The 15789-nt window shown below is 49.5% G+C and overlaps 2 protein-coding genes and 1 pseudogene across 2 annotated transcripts; 2 read left to right on the top strand and 1 right to left on the bottom strand.

Moving 5' to 3' along the window:
* Positions 1-1516: 1516 nt before the first annotated feature.
* On the bottom strand, positions 1517-2425 carry LOC148714626 (uncharacterized). The gene is made up of 2 exons (XM_088714149.2): positions 2048-2425; positions 1517-1891 (listed from the first exon to the last, which is right to left on the bottom strand). Exons 1-2 carry the CDS (start codon positions 2423-2425, stop codon positions 1517-1519), a joined length of 753 nt encoding a protein of 250 aa, XP_088570275.2.
* Positions 2426-5928: 3503 nt separating this feature from the next.
* On the top strand, positions 5929-6662 carry LOC103696873 (aspartyl protease family protein At5g10770 pseudogene; annotated as a pseudogene).
* A 3948-nt stretch (positions 6663-10610) lies between these two features.
* Positions 10611-11426, top strand: LOC120105349 (uncharacterized). The gene has a single exon (XM_039117716.2). It carries the CDS (start codon positions 10611-10613, stop codon positions 11424-11426), a length of 816 nt encoding a protein of 271 aa, XP_038973644.2.
* Positions 11427-15789: the final 4363 nt, after the last annotated feature.

Genomic DNA, 15789 nt, shown 5'->3' on the forward strand with positions numbered 1-15789 from the left:
TCATGTTATTCCACTAAAATATATTTTTCAAATTTTTATACATCTTAGTACTCCCAGGATGCACTGTATATCCAGTATTATGAGCTTCTCTCATAATTTCTTTCTTTAGATCAGAGTCATTTGGAACACAAATTCTATCCCTGAATCTCAATGATCCATCCTTATGAAGCCTAAACTCTGACTGAGAACCTGACTCAATGTCACTTCTAAGCTTTTGCAACTGAGGGTCATCTACTTGAGCAATTCTGATCCTCTCTATCAAGGTAGGTTGGACATGTAGATTTGCCAAATATGCATTAGGATCATGCCAATATATCTCGATTCCTGCTCTTCTCAGATCTTCCAAAATTTCTCTCTGAGAGGTGAGTAAAGCGGCAATACTACCAGTAGATTTTCTGCTTAGAGCATTAGCTACCATATTAGCTTTTTCCGGATGGTAATGTATAGACAAATCATAATCCTTCAGTAACTCTAACCATCTTCTCTGTCTCATATTTAACTCATTCTAGGTAAAGAGGTATTTCAAACTTTTTTGATCAGTGTTCACCTTACAAGATTCACCATATAAATAATGTCTATAGATTTTTAATGCAAACACAATGGAAGCAAGTTCAAGATCATGAACGGGGTAGTTTTCCTCATATGACTTTAATTATTGGGAAGAATAAGCAATCACCTTATCATTCTGCATCAGCACACAACCCAATCCTTTCTTTGAGGCATCGCTGTAGATGGTATAACCTTCACCACTGGTAGAAAGGGTAAGGATGGGAGCTGACACCAAATGTTGCTTAAGCTCCTGGAAGCTCTGTTCATATTTATCTGACCACTCAAACTTAACTCTTTTACGAGTTAGTCGAGTTAAAGGTGCAGTAATAAAGGAAAATCCCTCAACAAATCGTCTGTAATATTTAGCTAGGCCCAAGAAACTGCGAATCTCAGAAACACTATTCGGCTTGCTCCAATTGACCACTGCTTCGACCTTCTTTGGATCCACATAGATGCCCTCTTTAGATATTATATGCCCTAGGAACATCACACTATCCAGCCAGAATTTACTTTTCTTCAACTTACCATACAACTGCTCTTGTCTTAGGGTTTCCAGTACTAACCTCAAATGCTGCCCATGCTCGGCCTGACTTTCAGAATAGATCAAGATATTATCAATAAAGACCACCACAAATTTATCCAAAAAGGCTCTAAACACCCTGTTCATCAGATCCATAAACGCTGCAGGAGCATTTGTCTGCCCAAAAGTCATGACCAAAAATTCATAGTGTCCATACCGAGTATGAAAAGCAGTTTTAGACACATCTTCAGCCCTTATCTTTAATTGATGGTACCCAGAATGAAAATCAATTTTGGAGAATACCTGAGCACCCTTTAACTGATCAAATAAGTCATCAATTCTTGGTAGAGAATGCTTGTTCTTTATTGTTACTTTATTTATCTCTCGATAATCAATACATAATCTCATACTACCATCCTTCTTCATTACAAACAGTACTAGAGTTTCCTAAGGTGACACACTAGGTCTGATGAAACCCTTATCGAGAAGATCTTGCAACTGCTCTTTCAATTCTTTCATTTCAGCTGGAGCCATTCTATAGGGAGTTTTAGAGATTGGTGTAGTACCAGGAGTCAAATCAATTGCAAATTCAATTTCTCTATCTAGTGGCAAGCCAGGGAGGTCTTCCGGAAAGACATCAGGGTATTCATTCACTACTTGGATATCTTTCAATCTTTGATCTGATTGTCTGGTATCAACCACTGTGGCAATATACGCCATACTCCCCTTTTTGAGTAGCCACTTAAATTGCATAGCAGAGACAACTCGAGGGGAAGTATAAGCACCACTACCTACGAAGCTGAATTCAGTGTCTCCAAGGATCTAGAAGTTTACCCATCTTTCATGACAGTTAATGGTAGCAAAATGTGACGCTAACCAGTCCATACCGAGGATTATGTCAAAGTCATGCATATCTATAACTATCAAATCAACAAGCAAGTCTCTACCTACTATCTGAACTGGACAAGTCTTGCATACCTGATTACTAATTATCCCACTCCCGGCAGGGGTGCTAACATGCAAATCATACCCTAACGGCACATAAGGTAGGTCATATTTTCGCACGAATGTAGATGACACAAAGAAATATGTAGCACCAGAATCAAATAGTATATGAGCATAAACATAAGCAACCAGTAGTGTACCTGACACCACAGTGTTGGATGCTTGAGCATTCTGCTGAGTCAATGCGTAAATACGACCCTGTGTGCGCGGTCTCCCCCCTTTTTGTTGGTTAGGAGAAGAAGGCTGAGCCGACTGAATCAAAGCAGGAGAAGCTTGCACTTGCTGGGTTCTTGTAGCTTGAGGCCTTTGAACTAATTGAGAGTCTTGCTGATTATGAGGGTACTCTACCATCCTATGACCCTATTGGCCACATTTCAAAGAGGCATCGGACAACTGTCTATAGAGTTTTGTCTTACGGGCGCCTCCACATGCTTCACATTTAGGCTTGTTTTGCTGAGGCTGAGTAGACTTCCCATAGGATCCCTGCTTCCTTGATTACCAAGGTTGGTTATGAGATTTTGCAGTTCTGCTAGAATTCTGTCCACTGCGAGCATCATAATCTATGTTTCTCTTCTTTTGTTTCTTATCTTTGGTATCATGTGTTTCTTTCTAGACAATTTTCATATTTTTAGCCCTATCTACCAGATCATCACAGTTTGTTGAGTGTACTGTGGCCAAACCCCGACGTAAGTGCGGCTTCAAATCTTCTTCAAATCTCCTCATCCGAGACTCTGCATCCATGACGAGGGTGGGAGCAAACCGAGATAGCCTGTCAAACTCTGCCTCATACCTATCCACAGTCATAGTTCCTTGATTCAGATTGAGAAATTCTCTCTCTAGCTCCCTAATGCGACTTGAAGGGAAATACTTGGAGTAGAAGGCTATGTGAAACCTCTGCCAGGTAACTGGCTCATGCTCATGTGCCAATGTGCGCTCCACAGATATTTACCAATGACGAGCTCGGTCTTAAAGAATATAGATGACAAATCTAACCTTCTCTTCATCAATACACTCCATTGCCATGAAGGCTTTCTCCATTTCATCTATCCAAGCTTTAGCCTCTTGAGGACTAGAGGTGCCCTTAAAAGCCGAAGGAGCCATTCTCTTGAATTTTGCTATACTCCTTTGCTCAGGAGGAGCAACATCCTGCTGGACTGGTTGCTAAGGTTGTTGCCTCTGTTGGCGTACTAACCCGATGACCTCCTCGATCAGTTCGAGCATCCGAGTTTGATTTTCGGCGACAGTTTCTGGAGTTGATTGACCCTGGGCCCCTGAGCTTTGCGATGCCTCGCCTGCTTGGTTAGTAGGGACTCTACCCCGAGAGCCCCTAGCCATCTGATTCAAGCTACGGACGTACGGCGAGGCGGCATTCTGATTCAGTGAAAATATATAAATGTTATAAATTTATCCAAACAGAATAATACATATTAGTTAACAAAAAAAATGAACATTATCCCCTTGTCTAGTTCCTACCAATCTCTCAACCTTTCCGACGAATCCAAGGAATCCTAAAATTTAGGCTCAAATATGACTGTTTCAGTTACAATCCCTAGTGATCTTAATTTGAGCTATGATACTACCAAATCTGTCACGCCCCAAGCCCGGAGCGCGGCAGACGCCGCATGCCCGCACGGCGGGCCGCACAAGCGTGCAAGGCAGCAGATCATATCAAAGCAATCACAGATGTTCAAAGATGACATAATTATTTAAGTTGCTCAAAAGCAGTCTTACAAAATTTCAAAATAGCATATGCTAACATAATTCAAATGTCCAAGCTAATCTAGCTAAAATGCTAATAACTGAAGGAATAATCGAAAAGTCTAGCACACTCCCCAATCCTGTGCGATCAAGCCTCTGGATCTGAAAGCAAAGAAAATATAATAATGAGCTACACTAGCCCAGTAAGCAACAAAATACCCTAAAAGGGGGTCAAAGTATATCAGATCAAAATACAAAATAATGATTGGGAATAAATCACAAATAACATCATTTTTCTCTTTTCTAAACTTATTTTATTTTTACAAAAAAATCTCAGATCCCAGAATTCCAACATAATAGGCTACAGCCATATAACCCAGTGGCATGGATTGCACAAAGTGCCAAACACCACTATTATTCAGCACCGATGGTATGGTGTCCAAATACCACTATTCTAATCATCGGTGGTACGGTGTCCAAATACCACTATTCTAATTAAATTCTTTTTGTTAATTTCAGAGCCAAGCAAAACCAAAAATAATACTATTGGACACGATTCAACATGGCCCAGGGTTGGCCCATAATGGGCATGGCCCGATAAGGCTCACATTGAACACGGCCCAATGGGCCTGCATAGACCCGACCCAATAGGGCCCCCAAAGTTGGCCTCTAAATGGACATTTATGCAATCTAACTTTCTTATGGGGATCAAACATAAATTGCAGAAGACTCTTTTGTGGAATAATATACTGTCAAGGGCTTAACTGCAAAATTTTATTTATTAGCCAAACTGGTTCGGATTTCGGGTCTGAACTGGGTTTTGGGTCTGAACTAGGTTTTAGGTTTTGGGTATGAACTGGGCCCAACTTGGGCCCACAAAGGGTACTGCCCAACTGGGCCCAACCGGGCTAGACTGGGCCCAAGTTGGCCCCGCAATGGACAAGGCCCAATGTTGGCCCTGGTCGGCCCACGATAGGCTTCTCCTCCTTCCCAAGCCTTTCCCCAAATGGAGAAGAAGGGAGCCAGGAGGAGGAGGGAAGGGCCGGCTCGGTGGCCGGCCTAGGTGGCCTGGGGCCGTCGCCTGGTCGATGGCCAGCCAGCCGCAGTGGCGGCCGGTGGCCGCTACGGCGACAGGCATGAAAAACAACCGAGCATGGTCTCGGTTTGCGGCCAAAACAAAGGAAGGAAAGCATGCTTGATTCGACTAGATTGAAGAGAAACAAGGGAAGAGGGCTACCGGCAGTTGGCGGAGACGGCGGAAGGGAGATCTCGGCCGCGGCTGCTCGATCCGACGGTCAAGCGGCAGCTGCGGCAGTGCTCGGAATCGAGAGGATGGATCTCGGAACAGGAGAAGGTCGCGATGGGGGATTCAAACGGCACTCGGTCGGGAAGAGCACGCGGGTCACCAGACAAAGGAGGAGGAGGAAGGAAGGAAAGGAGAGGAAGAGGAGGCGGCTTGGAGGTGATCCTAGGAGGAAGGAACGAAGGGGGTTTTATAGCCCCATTGTAACGGCTCTCCATCGCGGAAATCGTGGCGGTTGAGCGAAATCCGTGGCTGCAGATTGGCTGGAGGAGGGTGCCGCGGGATGCCCACGGCGCCTTCGCCCCGATTGCCCCCGGAGGAGCCGAAGAAGATCGCAATCGCGATCCTCTGCTCTAGCTCCTTCCGAAAGGAGCATGGGATTGAAGTTGGCCGGGGCTGCCGACTTCAGCCTCGTATCTCATAATATGGGTTTTCTACATTATCTACTCCTGAATTGATCAGAGGATTGGCATTCGAACCATGAGCAGCATCGGAAGATTGCTCTGATACCATGTTAAAGATGAAAGGAAAGAAGACTGAGAAGAGGAGAAAGTTGAGGAGAAGAAAGGGGAAGAGCTTGGGAAGACATAAGAGTCATATTCAATTCAATTCTCTTTCGGGTACATTGCTCTGTTTAAATAGAGCGGGAGTAACTATTTTAAATGATTAACTATAATAACTAATTATAGTTTAACTAACTGAAAATTGGTATAACAATTAATCCAACTGTTAAATCCAACTGTTAATCTTTAACTAATTCTCTCATCGACATAAAAGAAATAATAGAAATTTCTTGGTTTTGTTTGTCAGCTACTGTGTATGAGAGTTCCTGTGCGCGCCAGTGAGAGAAAGGATGACTGATGTTTGTGCCAGTGAGAGAAAGAGCTTCAGCTATTTTAACACGGGGAGGGCTACATAGGTGACTTCGGTGGCGCCGCCGGGCTGACCGGCCTTGGACGCGGCAAGGTGTCATTGGTGTTGCAGGTATCTGAGGAGTACGGCGGAGTCTTCTCCTACTGCCTCCCAACACGCTCTAGCTCGAGCGGGTATTTGGCTATGGGAGCTAGCGTGCGGTACTCCCCTGACATCAAATTAACTCCAATGACAACAGAATCGGATATGTCGTCGTTCTATTTCATCGAACTAATTGGAATGAGCGTAGGAGGAAAAGATCTATCGATTCCATCGGCAGTGTTCGCCGCAATCCGGACTATCATCGATTCTGGCACAACCGTCACATGGCTTCCACCGGCGGCTTACTCTGCTCTTCGCTCGGAATTCCGGCAACACATGTCGAAGTATTCGCCAGTGGCCGCGTTTGAGATACTGGACACCTGCTACAACTTCACTGGGTATAGCAGAATTAGAGTGCCTGCGGTGGCTCTGCAGTTCAGTGCTGGTGTCACGCTTAACGTCGATGCCTCGGGGATCCTCCTTTTCGCGAGCCCCTCGCAGCGTTGCCTCGCATTCGCCAGCGTTGATGAGGATGGGTTTTCCATAGTTAGGAACATGCAGCAGAGGACGTTCGACGTGGTTTATGACGTTGCCAGGGAAATGATTGGGTTTGGTGCCGGAGGATGCGGCTGAGGGATTATGAGTACAGCAGTCATGAGCAGCAGTGCACTGAGGATGTAATAAATAATGTTAGCTAACTCTGTTTTCTCTTTAGGATTATTTCATAAAATTGATAGAAGAATTGCCCGTGTCAACCGCTGGGGATACCTCCCAATATTTGAACAGAAAACTTCCTTCCTGAAGGACGATGCCAGGCCGACGAAACCAGAAATGGCAATCAGATGGCTTCACTCTTGGTGCTTCCTGCTCATCAGAAGGTTTCTCTGAAGCCTCTTGAGCCAAACGAGTACGTAATAATGTGCTCCAGCTTTGCACCCACAGCAAGAAGAAGTTGAAATTTCCCACATCATTGCTTAGCATGGTACTCTTAACATGATTGAAGTTAATCTAACAGCTTATGCACACAATTCAGTCAGAACCCAGAAGCTTAGTTAAGCACTCCAGGTTGCACCTCGAAGTGAACTAGTGCACATTCAGCCTGAGAAGAGCTATTCATAGAACAGGTTAAACAAGAGCAAATAAAATGTTGCCTTGGATCGCAGAATTTAATGATCTACTTTCGTATTGTCCAGAAGCTTATCAATATCCTCTTTTAAATTTTACTGCAGATGAACTACAGCTTTGATAATTTTCTACTTCGAAATGGATAACCGAAAATCAACTATAACTAAGCTGCCTTCATCAAGCGGCCAAATTTTACTGGAAAGAGTCCAAGCAATGCAGTCGCAGTTAGTCAATCAACATGCCAAGTTTTCTTACTTTTAAAGGTGCCCTCTTGGAGTAGAGCAAGCGCACTATAGAGAATTGCTAGTGCTTAATGGAAGGTTTTATTTTTCCTAATAAATGGTACAAACTTGATTAAAACTACCATTTTTTCGTTTATTTTTTTGCAGTGACAATAACTGTGTTGGACATGAATTTGGGCTTCGGGCCTAAGTTTGGGCTCAGTTTCGAGCCTTGTCTAGGCTTGGCCTTGAGCATGAGCTGGGCAGCAAAACCAATCTCCATGTAATATTAGTCCAATTCAATTTGACTATTTCCAACCAAAGTCTAATCTGATTATAAAAATATTCAGTTGAAACAGGTTTGGTTATGGGCTATATCCTAGGTGAAATTTGGGCGGCAAATTGCCAATCTAAGGATGACACCTATCCCCAAGCATGCACATAGAATGAGATAAAATGGATAGAGAGGGAGGGGTGGGTCTGAACATCATTCAAAAAGGCTAGCTGAAAAATGTTATTTGAGTTCCTTAATCATATATAAATATCTAAAATCTATCTAGTACCTAGTTGATATAGGACAAAGCATGCGCCGGCAAGCCTCCCTCCCCAACCTAAAATCATAATGGAGATGATAAGAATAAGGTGCTCCATTTAATGGTTCTCCTCGCCAACCCACAACATTGCTAAGCTATCGGTTGCATCCCTTCTATATTCCTTTCCAAGCAATTCTCAAGTCAGGATTCGTCCCAAACTAATTCTGGCGTGGTTTTAGAAATTTAATGATGTTTAAAATCCACATTTGAGTAAAATAGATAGCTATAAATTTAGGCTATTGCTTCACCCTAAACCAACCAATGTGGTTTGTGAATGATATAGGAAAGGGGAGAAGACGGAGAGAATTATGCTTAAATCGATGTAAGCCTGTGGGATTGTAAACTTTGGGTTGGAAGACCAAAAATTACTAAATAAAATTGGAATCAAATTTGAAAAGATTGTTTAAGAATCAGATGAAACCAAGCTCAACTTTAATTTTGATCCAAGCCCGGCCCATCTTTATATTATGGCCCACATAGCTTTGGAGAGAGGAAAGGAGGGGAGTGAACTCGATCAACCCAGTCCAAGCTGCATTCATGGAGAATACAGCAAAAATATTTCCAGATATTGAAGCATGTGGATAATTTTGGCAAATGAAACAACAGCTGGTAGCCAAACCATCAATGGTTACCTTTTTGTAAATGTTTGAGCGTCCAAATGAGATCAAGAGGCTAGATACGAAGGCTCAACGGCCGCATAATGCCTTCGCACTTGTGACCAATCCATATGGCTCCATTTAGATGCCGTTCAGTCTTCCATGCCATGCCTTGATCTTGCAAATGGGTCAATCGCTGGGCAAACTCGAAATCGCTCCTCCACAAGGTCAAGCTCGCTCACCCTTGCAGGTTGCATCTCAATAAGTACAGCAGTTTTAGATATATAGTGCACATAAGACGAAACATGGATGGATGGATCTCCATTTAGATTTAGTCTGGTTTACATTGAGCAATAGAGATCCTATATTAATGAGTTGGATGCGATCTACTATCTTTAAATTGTTTATATACTTAAAATCATGTAATTTGGAGAGTTAAAACCTATACATCAAGCAATCAAAAAATATTTAAATCTAGTGTTATTTAGACTATCTATTTTTGGATTACTTGATGCATAGGTTAGGCATCTCCAAATCACATGATATTTGGTATATAAGTAATCTAAAGAAACTAGATTACATTCAATGGCTCGAATTATCGATATGAGACTCCGATCACTCAATTCAAATATGACTAGATCTAAATGGTGATCTACTCGAATGTAGCTCACTCTCATTCTTTCTCTCTCTCTCTATATATATAGAGCTGAACTTGGCTATATATATATAATAAAATGCCTATTTATTTTAATTTGATGTCAACCAATCATCATGAAACATGTGGACAGACAAACATATGCCTTTGAGAGACTTTTTTGTTCTTTTGACGAAGTATAGAGTTGGTGACTCCACTACAAAAGAAAAGATATTTTCCGGCGCTTTTTTGAGTCCGTACTGGTGCTTTTAAGCGATGGTGGGTTTCCTGCCGACGCTTCCAAAAGCGTGGGTAAAGCATCTGAAGGTGGGGGTGGGCATACTTTGCGCCGACACTTTCAAAAAGCATCGGCCAAAAATGGAATCTATGCCGACGTTTTTAAGCATCGTTTTACCAGTAACCGACGCTTAAAAGCGTCGGCCAATATGGACCGATGCTTCAAAACAATGGGTTTGTTTTGGACTAGGGCGACGCTAATTAGTCACGTCGGCCTATGTTTGTGCTTGCCCTACGCTATAAAGCGTCGGCAAATGCGTCCTAGTTTCTGTTGTGCCGACGCTTAAAAGCATCGGCAATAGTGATTTTTTTAAAAAAAATATAAAAGTATTTTTTAATACTGTATACATTAGATTCTAACAAAACAAATACACTTAATCACATAGATAATAAAATGCATATCACAAACAAGAACTTTTCATTTGAAATGTTCATATTATCATATTTAGTGTGGAAGGGCAAATGGAAGGCAACACTCACACCATATCAAAAGTAATTGGCAACATTTCAAGAAGAAAAGTTTTATTTATTCTTCTGTCAAACCAAGCAGCACTCCATTAATTCTCTGATTCCATATAAGGGAGATGAAACCAAATGAACAAAGGTATATTCACTGCTGGCTTCAGAAACTACAATATAAAATTATTAATGATAAAAAAGTAACCTTGTCAACTTCATTTTCTTGATAAAGAGATGGACAGCGCTTTGTTCCCAGCATAGAGTCCCTTCAAAAGCTCAACGGCTAGTGAGAAGCTCCGGCGAGAAGCTCAATGGCTAGTCGGCGACGATTATTCGGCGTCCGGCGTGTAGACTGGTGGGTTCTAGTCGCCCGACGTGGTATCCACGGTGGGCAGGCAGTGTGTATTCTTCGGACTCGGCCCTGTAAGCGCACCTGGCTCCCGGCTACCGGAGCAGGCGGCCTGGTGGCAGTGGGGGGCGGAGCATCGGGGGTCTTGGAGCGGAGGTTTCCAGTCGGCGAGGGCATCGGGGTTCTCGTTAGCAGGCGAGACCCTCTTGGTCGGCCGGGCCGGCTAGGCAACCTCGACCCACTGTTTTCTTCTCTGTTTGGCTAACCCTTTCTTTCAGGTGCTATGGACCGAAAAGGGAAAGCGCCGATGGGGAAGACGACGGAGGGAGCGGCGAGAGGACCGGGTAAGCCCACTGAACCTGGACGTGGTGCCTGGTCACGGCCGGGGCCGTGGGTCACTCAGTGGCCCACGGCTGCGGAAGTTGAGCGGCTGAGCCGTCGCTTTCCGGACGTCCTCCGGCTTTCGGAGGAGCCGATCGCGGCGGCCCGGCTGAAGTGGGAAGGGCGGGCGTTGGTAGCCCGCAGTTTTGGCCGCCGCATCCCGGCGGAGTGGGTGGCCAAAGATGTGGCCGCCCGGGCAAAATTGAATGACGTGGTGGCCGTCCCACTCGCGGACGACTACCTCGCCCTCCGGTTCCGGTCGACGGAGGACCGGGACCGTGTCCTGAGTGAGGGCCCGTGGGTGGTGGCGGGGCAGCTCCTCGCCATGAGCCCATGGGTCCCGGACTTTGAGCTCGAGGATGCGGCGGTGAAGACGACGCTGGTGTGGCTCCGCCTGCCCCGTCTTCCGCCGGAGTATTGGTCGATCTCGACCGACCTCCATATCGCTGCTCGGGCGGGACGGCCGATCGCGGTGGACGGCGTCACCGAGCAGCAGGGGGCGATGGGTTTTGCCAGGGTGAAAGTGGCGGTTGATACCTCGGCGCCCCTGCTACCGGGGGTTTTGATCCAAGGTATGACGAAAGTGCGTTGGCAACCTTTCGTTTTCGAAAATCTGCCGGCGATCTGCCCCCGTTGTGGGCGAATGGGTCACGGCGCCGCCGCCTGCCGTTACCCGGCGCCTGGCCGAGCTGCGGGCCCCCCCCTCGGGGGCGGCGGACCCGGTGGGCGAAACGGGGCATGACCAGCCTCCTCCAGCCACTGAGGAGGAGAACCAAGGGCCGGTCTATGGCCCTTGGATGGTGGCTACTCGGAGGCGAGTCCCACGAGAGGACCGCCCGCCGGGGCTGGGGGAGACGACCGGCTCCGACAAGGGGCTCGGGTCGCCCTCGACCCAGCCGCCACCTCCGGTGGTTGGGCAGACTTCGCCGGCGTCCCCGGCAGACACCGACGGTTGGCAAAAGCCAACGAAGGTCGCGCGCCGCCGGTCGCCGTTGGCCGGTGGTGGTGATCTTCTGGGTCCGGCCCTCCCTGGGATCGAGTCGGGCGACCCGGGGCCAAGCCGGCGAGTCGACCCGGTTCTCTCGGTCGACACGGTCCCCCCGCGGGCCGACCCTGGGCCCAGCGGGGTGATTGTAGCCCGGGCCCAAAACCAGAAAAGGCCCAGGCCCCCAACGGGCCTTGGCCCACAAGGGGGCCCAGGCCTGGCGATCCACGCTGCACCGGCGCTGGCCCAACGCGCACGGGCCCACAGGGCTAGGCGCCGCGGCCGTGGGCCGGCTGTGGCGGGCCGAGCGGACGGCGCGCCCCGCGGCATCGGCGCGCCCCGCGGCATCGGCGCGCCCCGCGGCATCGGCGCGCTCCCCCGAGCTGATGGCGCGCCCCGTGGGGGGCCTGCTCCCCCTGTCGCGAGCGGGCCCGCGCCCCCTGTCGCGATTGGGTCCGCGCCCTCCGTCGCGAGCGGGCCCGTGCCCACCGCGCCCCCTGTAGCGATCGGGTCCGCGCCCTCCGTCGCGAGCGGGCCCGTGCCCACTGCGGCCCCTGTCGCGAGCGGGTCCGCGCCCTCCGTCGCGAGCGGGCCCGTGCCCCCCGCGCGCCCTGTCGCAAGTGGGCCCGATGGAGGGGCTGCGGCCCGTGATTGGGGCGCGGGAGCCTCAGCTGTGCAGGGCCCGCCGGCCCATCTTGCAGTGGGGCCGCAGGCCCTGATGCTTCCGGGCCAGGGGGCAGGCCCGCGGGCCCGTGCACCCCAGGCCCAGGCTGGTTGGGGGTCTCAGGACATGACGTGCAGTCCGTGCGCCCAACGAGTCTCTGGCCCAGGGGATAGGCTTGAGCCGGATCCTCTGGCCCAGGAGGAGCCGACCTGGGATGGAGGCCCTATGACAGGCCCTTTTCGGTATAGCCCACCCTGTCAGGAGTTGGCGGCTGGTCTGGGGTTCCCTCAGGTCGGTGGTCAGGATCCCCCCATGGTGGGTATGCCGAGTGGGTCTCGGCTCTGGGATGCTCATGGGGGTTTCGGGAGCGGGCCGGAGGGGGTTTTTCGCTTTGGCCCTCCTGTCCTGACTGCAGGTGTGTTGGAGGATGCTACCCCAGGTAGGTGTTTGGTGGGGGGCCACCCCTCCCCACACTTGGAGGGGAGCATGGCCGCTGCACTGACATCAGGAGTGGGGATGGACCACTCTACCGCTGCCCAGCGGGTCAGGGCAGTTGTTATGGGGCTCGGAGCCGTACCTGGTGGAGTGGAGGAGGAGCGAGGCTACCTGGGCGCCGAGCCTGAGGATGATCCCGCGACTTTAGGAGAGGATGAGTCTGAGGCCGACTATGTGGACTGTGATCCATGATGATTCTTTCTTGGAATTGTAGGGGGGCGGCCAAGCCGTCCTTCATGTCTTTGTTCAAATGATTGGTGCAGATCCACTGTCCGGATATCTGTTTCCTTTGTGAGACCCGATTATCTGGTGAGGGGCTTAGCCGATTGAGGCGGCGTATGGAGAGAGATTGGGAGACCTATGCAGTTGACTCCCAGGGGTTGTCGGGAGGAATTTTGGTTCTGTGGAGGCGGGGTGTGGCGACGATCGATGTCTTCCACAACTGCTCTCAACAAGTAATCATGGTCATGTCTAGACCCGACGCTGCTCCATGGGTACTGTGCGGTGTATACGCGAGCACGGACCACCGGGTTAGGAGAGTCCTTTGGCAGGAGATCACCAGTCTGATCGCCCAGGGCATCCCGACGGTAGTGATTGGTGACTTCAACTGTATTCTGAGTGAGGATGAGAAGCGAGGGGGCGCTGCTTTTACGGATCGAGTGGACAGGAGGGAGTTCCGTGACTTTGTGTCGTGGAACAGCCTGGTAGACTTAGGTTTTGCCGGTCCACGTTTTACCTGGTGTAATAATCAGCTGGGCGGTGCTAGGGTTTGGGAACGATTAGACAGGGCTTTTGCATCCCCTGATTGGATCCTCCGATTTCCCTCTGGCCGGGTCAGCCACCTGCCTCGTATCGCCTCGGACCATTGCCCCTTGCTACTCTCCACCTCATCGGGTCTTACGCATCACAGCCCCTTCCGCTTTGAGAAGATTTGGCTGTCGTACCCCCAGTCTTGGGATATTGTCCGCGATGCATGGCGGGTCCCGGTGCATGGCGATGCCATGCAACGGGTCTCACGAAAACTTGAGTTGACTAAAAGGCGTCTTCGCCGGTGGAACCGTGAGGTTGTGGGTAATATTTTTCGGCGATTGGAGGGCGTAGAGGCCTCGATCGCCGAGTTGCAAAGGAAGGAAGACCTAGGGGGTATGCTCCCAGAGGATGATCTGGCTGATCTCCGGGGACTGCTTGCGACTCACCACTCGTTGTTACGTCAGCATGAGATTTTCTGGCGTCAGAAATCCCGGGTGCAGTGGGTAAGCGAGGGGGATCGTAATACTAGGTTCTTCCATCAGACTACGGTTATACGGAGACGGAGGAGCATGATTCACACTCTGCGAGATGGGTCCGGACATCGAGTGGAGAGCGAGCCTGCCGTCCGTCAGGTCTTACTCGACTTTTTCCGTACTAGATGGACGGAGGATGAGGAGACGAGTCATGGGGACCGCCCTCTCAGGGTGGATGTGGGTATCCGTGACACTGAGCGTGTATCCTTGATCCGGCCGGTGTCGGTGCTGGAGGTACAGGAGGCAGTCTGGGCCTTGACTCCGGACAAGGCCCCTGGACCTGATGGTTTTCCTCCTTTTTTCTTTCGGCAGTACTGGAGTATTATCCGACCAGCGGTGGTGGAGGCTATCCAGTGCTTCTTTACCCAGGCAGCCATGCCTGTGGGCTGGAAGGCTACCTTCATCACGCTTATTCCTAAGCGTCAGGACGCGACTGAGCCCAGTCATTTTTGTCCTATCAGTTTGTGTACAACCTCATATAAGGTTGTGGCAAGAATTATGGTGGGCAGGATGAAGCCCCTCTTACCTGACATCATTAGCCAGGAGCAGGGGGCTTTTGTGGCTGGCAGAAATATTTCTCACAATGTTATGTTGGCCCAGGAAATGATGTGGGATCTTCAGCGAGCTTCGAAGCGGCACAGCCTGATGGCAGTCAAGTTGGATATGGAGCGGGCTTATGATAGGATAAGGTGGCGGTTTCTTCAGCGGGCTTTGGAGGCTTACGGCTTCCCGAGGCAGTGGATTGACTGGGTGATGGGGTGTGTCCGTGGGCCAAAATTTTCTATCTTGGTCAACGGCACACAGTCATCCTTCTTTGAGTCCACCTTAGGATTACGACAGGGATGTCCCTTATCCCCTTACTTGTTTATTATCTGTGCTGATATCTTGTCTCGGTCTTTGGAGAGGGTGTGCGCTAGCCGGGAGCTGGAGGCCTATATCCCAGCCCCGGGGGCTCGACCTATCTCCCATTTACTTTTTGCTGATGACTGTCTTCTTTTGACCAGGGCTCGGACTTCAGACGCTCGGGTCCTCCGCAGGGTGGTGGCAGACTATTGCGCAGCATCCGGCCAGAGAGTGAATTTGCTTAAGTCTACCATTTCTTTCAGCCCCAGCACGGTGAGCAGAGTCAGACAGGAGATCAGAGGGATACTGCAGATACCAGAGCAGGAGGGGGCGCTCACCTACCTAGGTGTTCCTATTACTGGCCGGAGACTACGGGTGGCGGAGTGCTCGGGTTTGGTGCAGCGTGTCCAGAGCAGGTTGGAGGGATGGAGGGCGTCCTCCCTATCCATGATGGGGAGAGTGACACTGGTTAGAGCGGTGCTGGGATCCATACCGATGTATCTCATGGCCAACACAGTGGTTCCGAAGACGATTCTGTTGAGGATCGAGCGCCTTCTTCGGAGCTTCTTGTGGGGGTCATACGGTGGAGGTCACGGAGTGCACCTGGTGGCATGGGAGCAGGTGTGCCTTCCTACCGGCGAGGGTGGCTTGGGGGTGCAGTCCCTCATAGTGAGGCGCGAGGCGTTCCTTGCTCGGCACGCGGCCCGGTTCTTGTTAGAGCCACATGGCCTCTGGAGTCAGGTGATGGCAGCTAGATATGGTCGGGGGGCTTCAGTGGTGGCGGGGGGGGGGGGGGGCGTCGAGTCTCCTTCATGTGGCGTGAGATCAGGAGGTA

The sequence above is a fragment of the Phoenix dactylifera genome, chromosome 2, assembly GCF_051530095.1.
Source record: "Phoenix dactylifera cultivar Ajwa chromosome 2, Ajwa_hap1_PhDact_Kaust_v1.1, whole genome shotgun sequence".
NCBI classification, from domain to species: domain Eukaryota; kingdom Viridiplantae; phylum Streptophyta; class Magnoliopsida; order Arecales; family Arecaceae; genus Phoenix; species Phoenix dactylifera.

Bases quoted from the DNA above. Each gene is read 5' to 3' on its own strand.
- LOC148714626 (XM_088714149.2), bottom strand. From the start codon at position 2,425: ATGGTAGAGTACCCTCATAATCAGCAAGACTCTCAATTAGTTCAAAGG. The intron at 1,892-2,047 runs GTATGCAAGACT...GTAAACTTCTAG, and splicing joins GTGGGATAATTAGTAATCAG to ATCCTTGGAGACACTGAATT.
- LOC120105349 (XM_039117716.2), top strand. From the start codon at position 10,611: ATGGGGAAGACGACGGAGGGAGCGGCGAGAGGACCGGGTAAGCCCACT.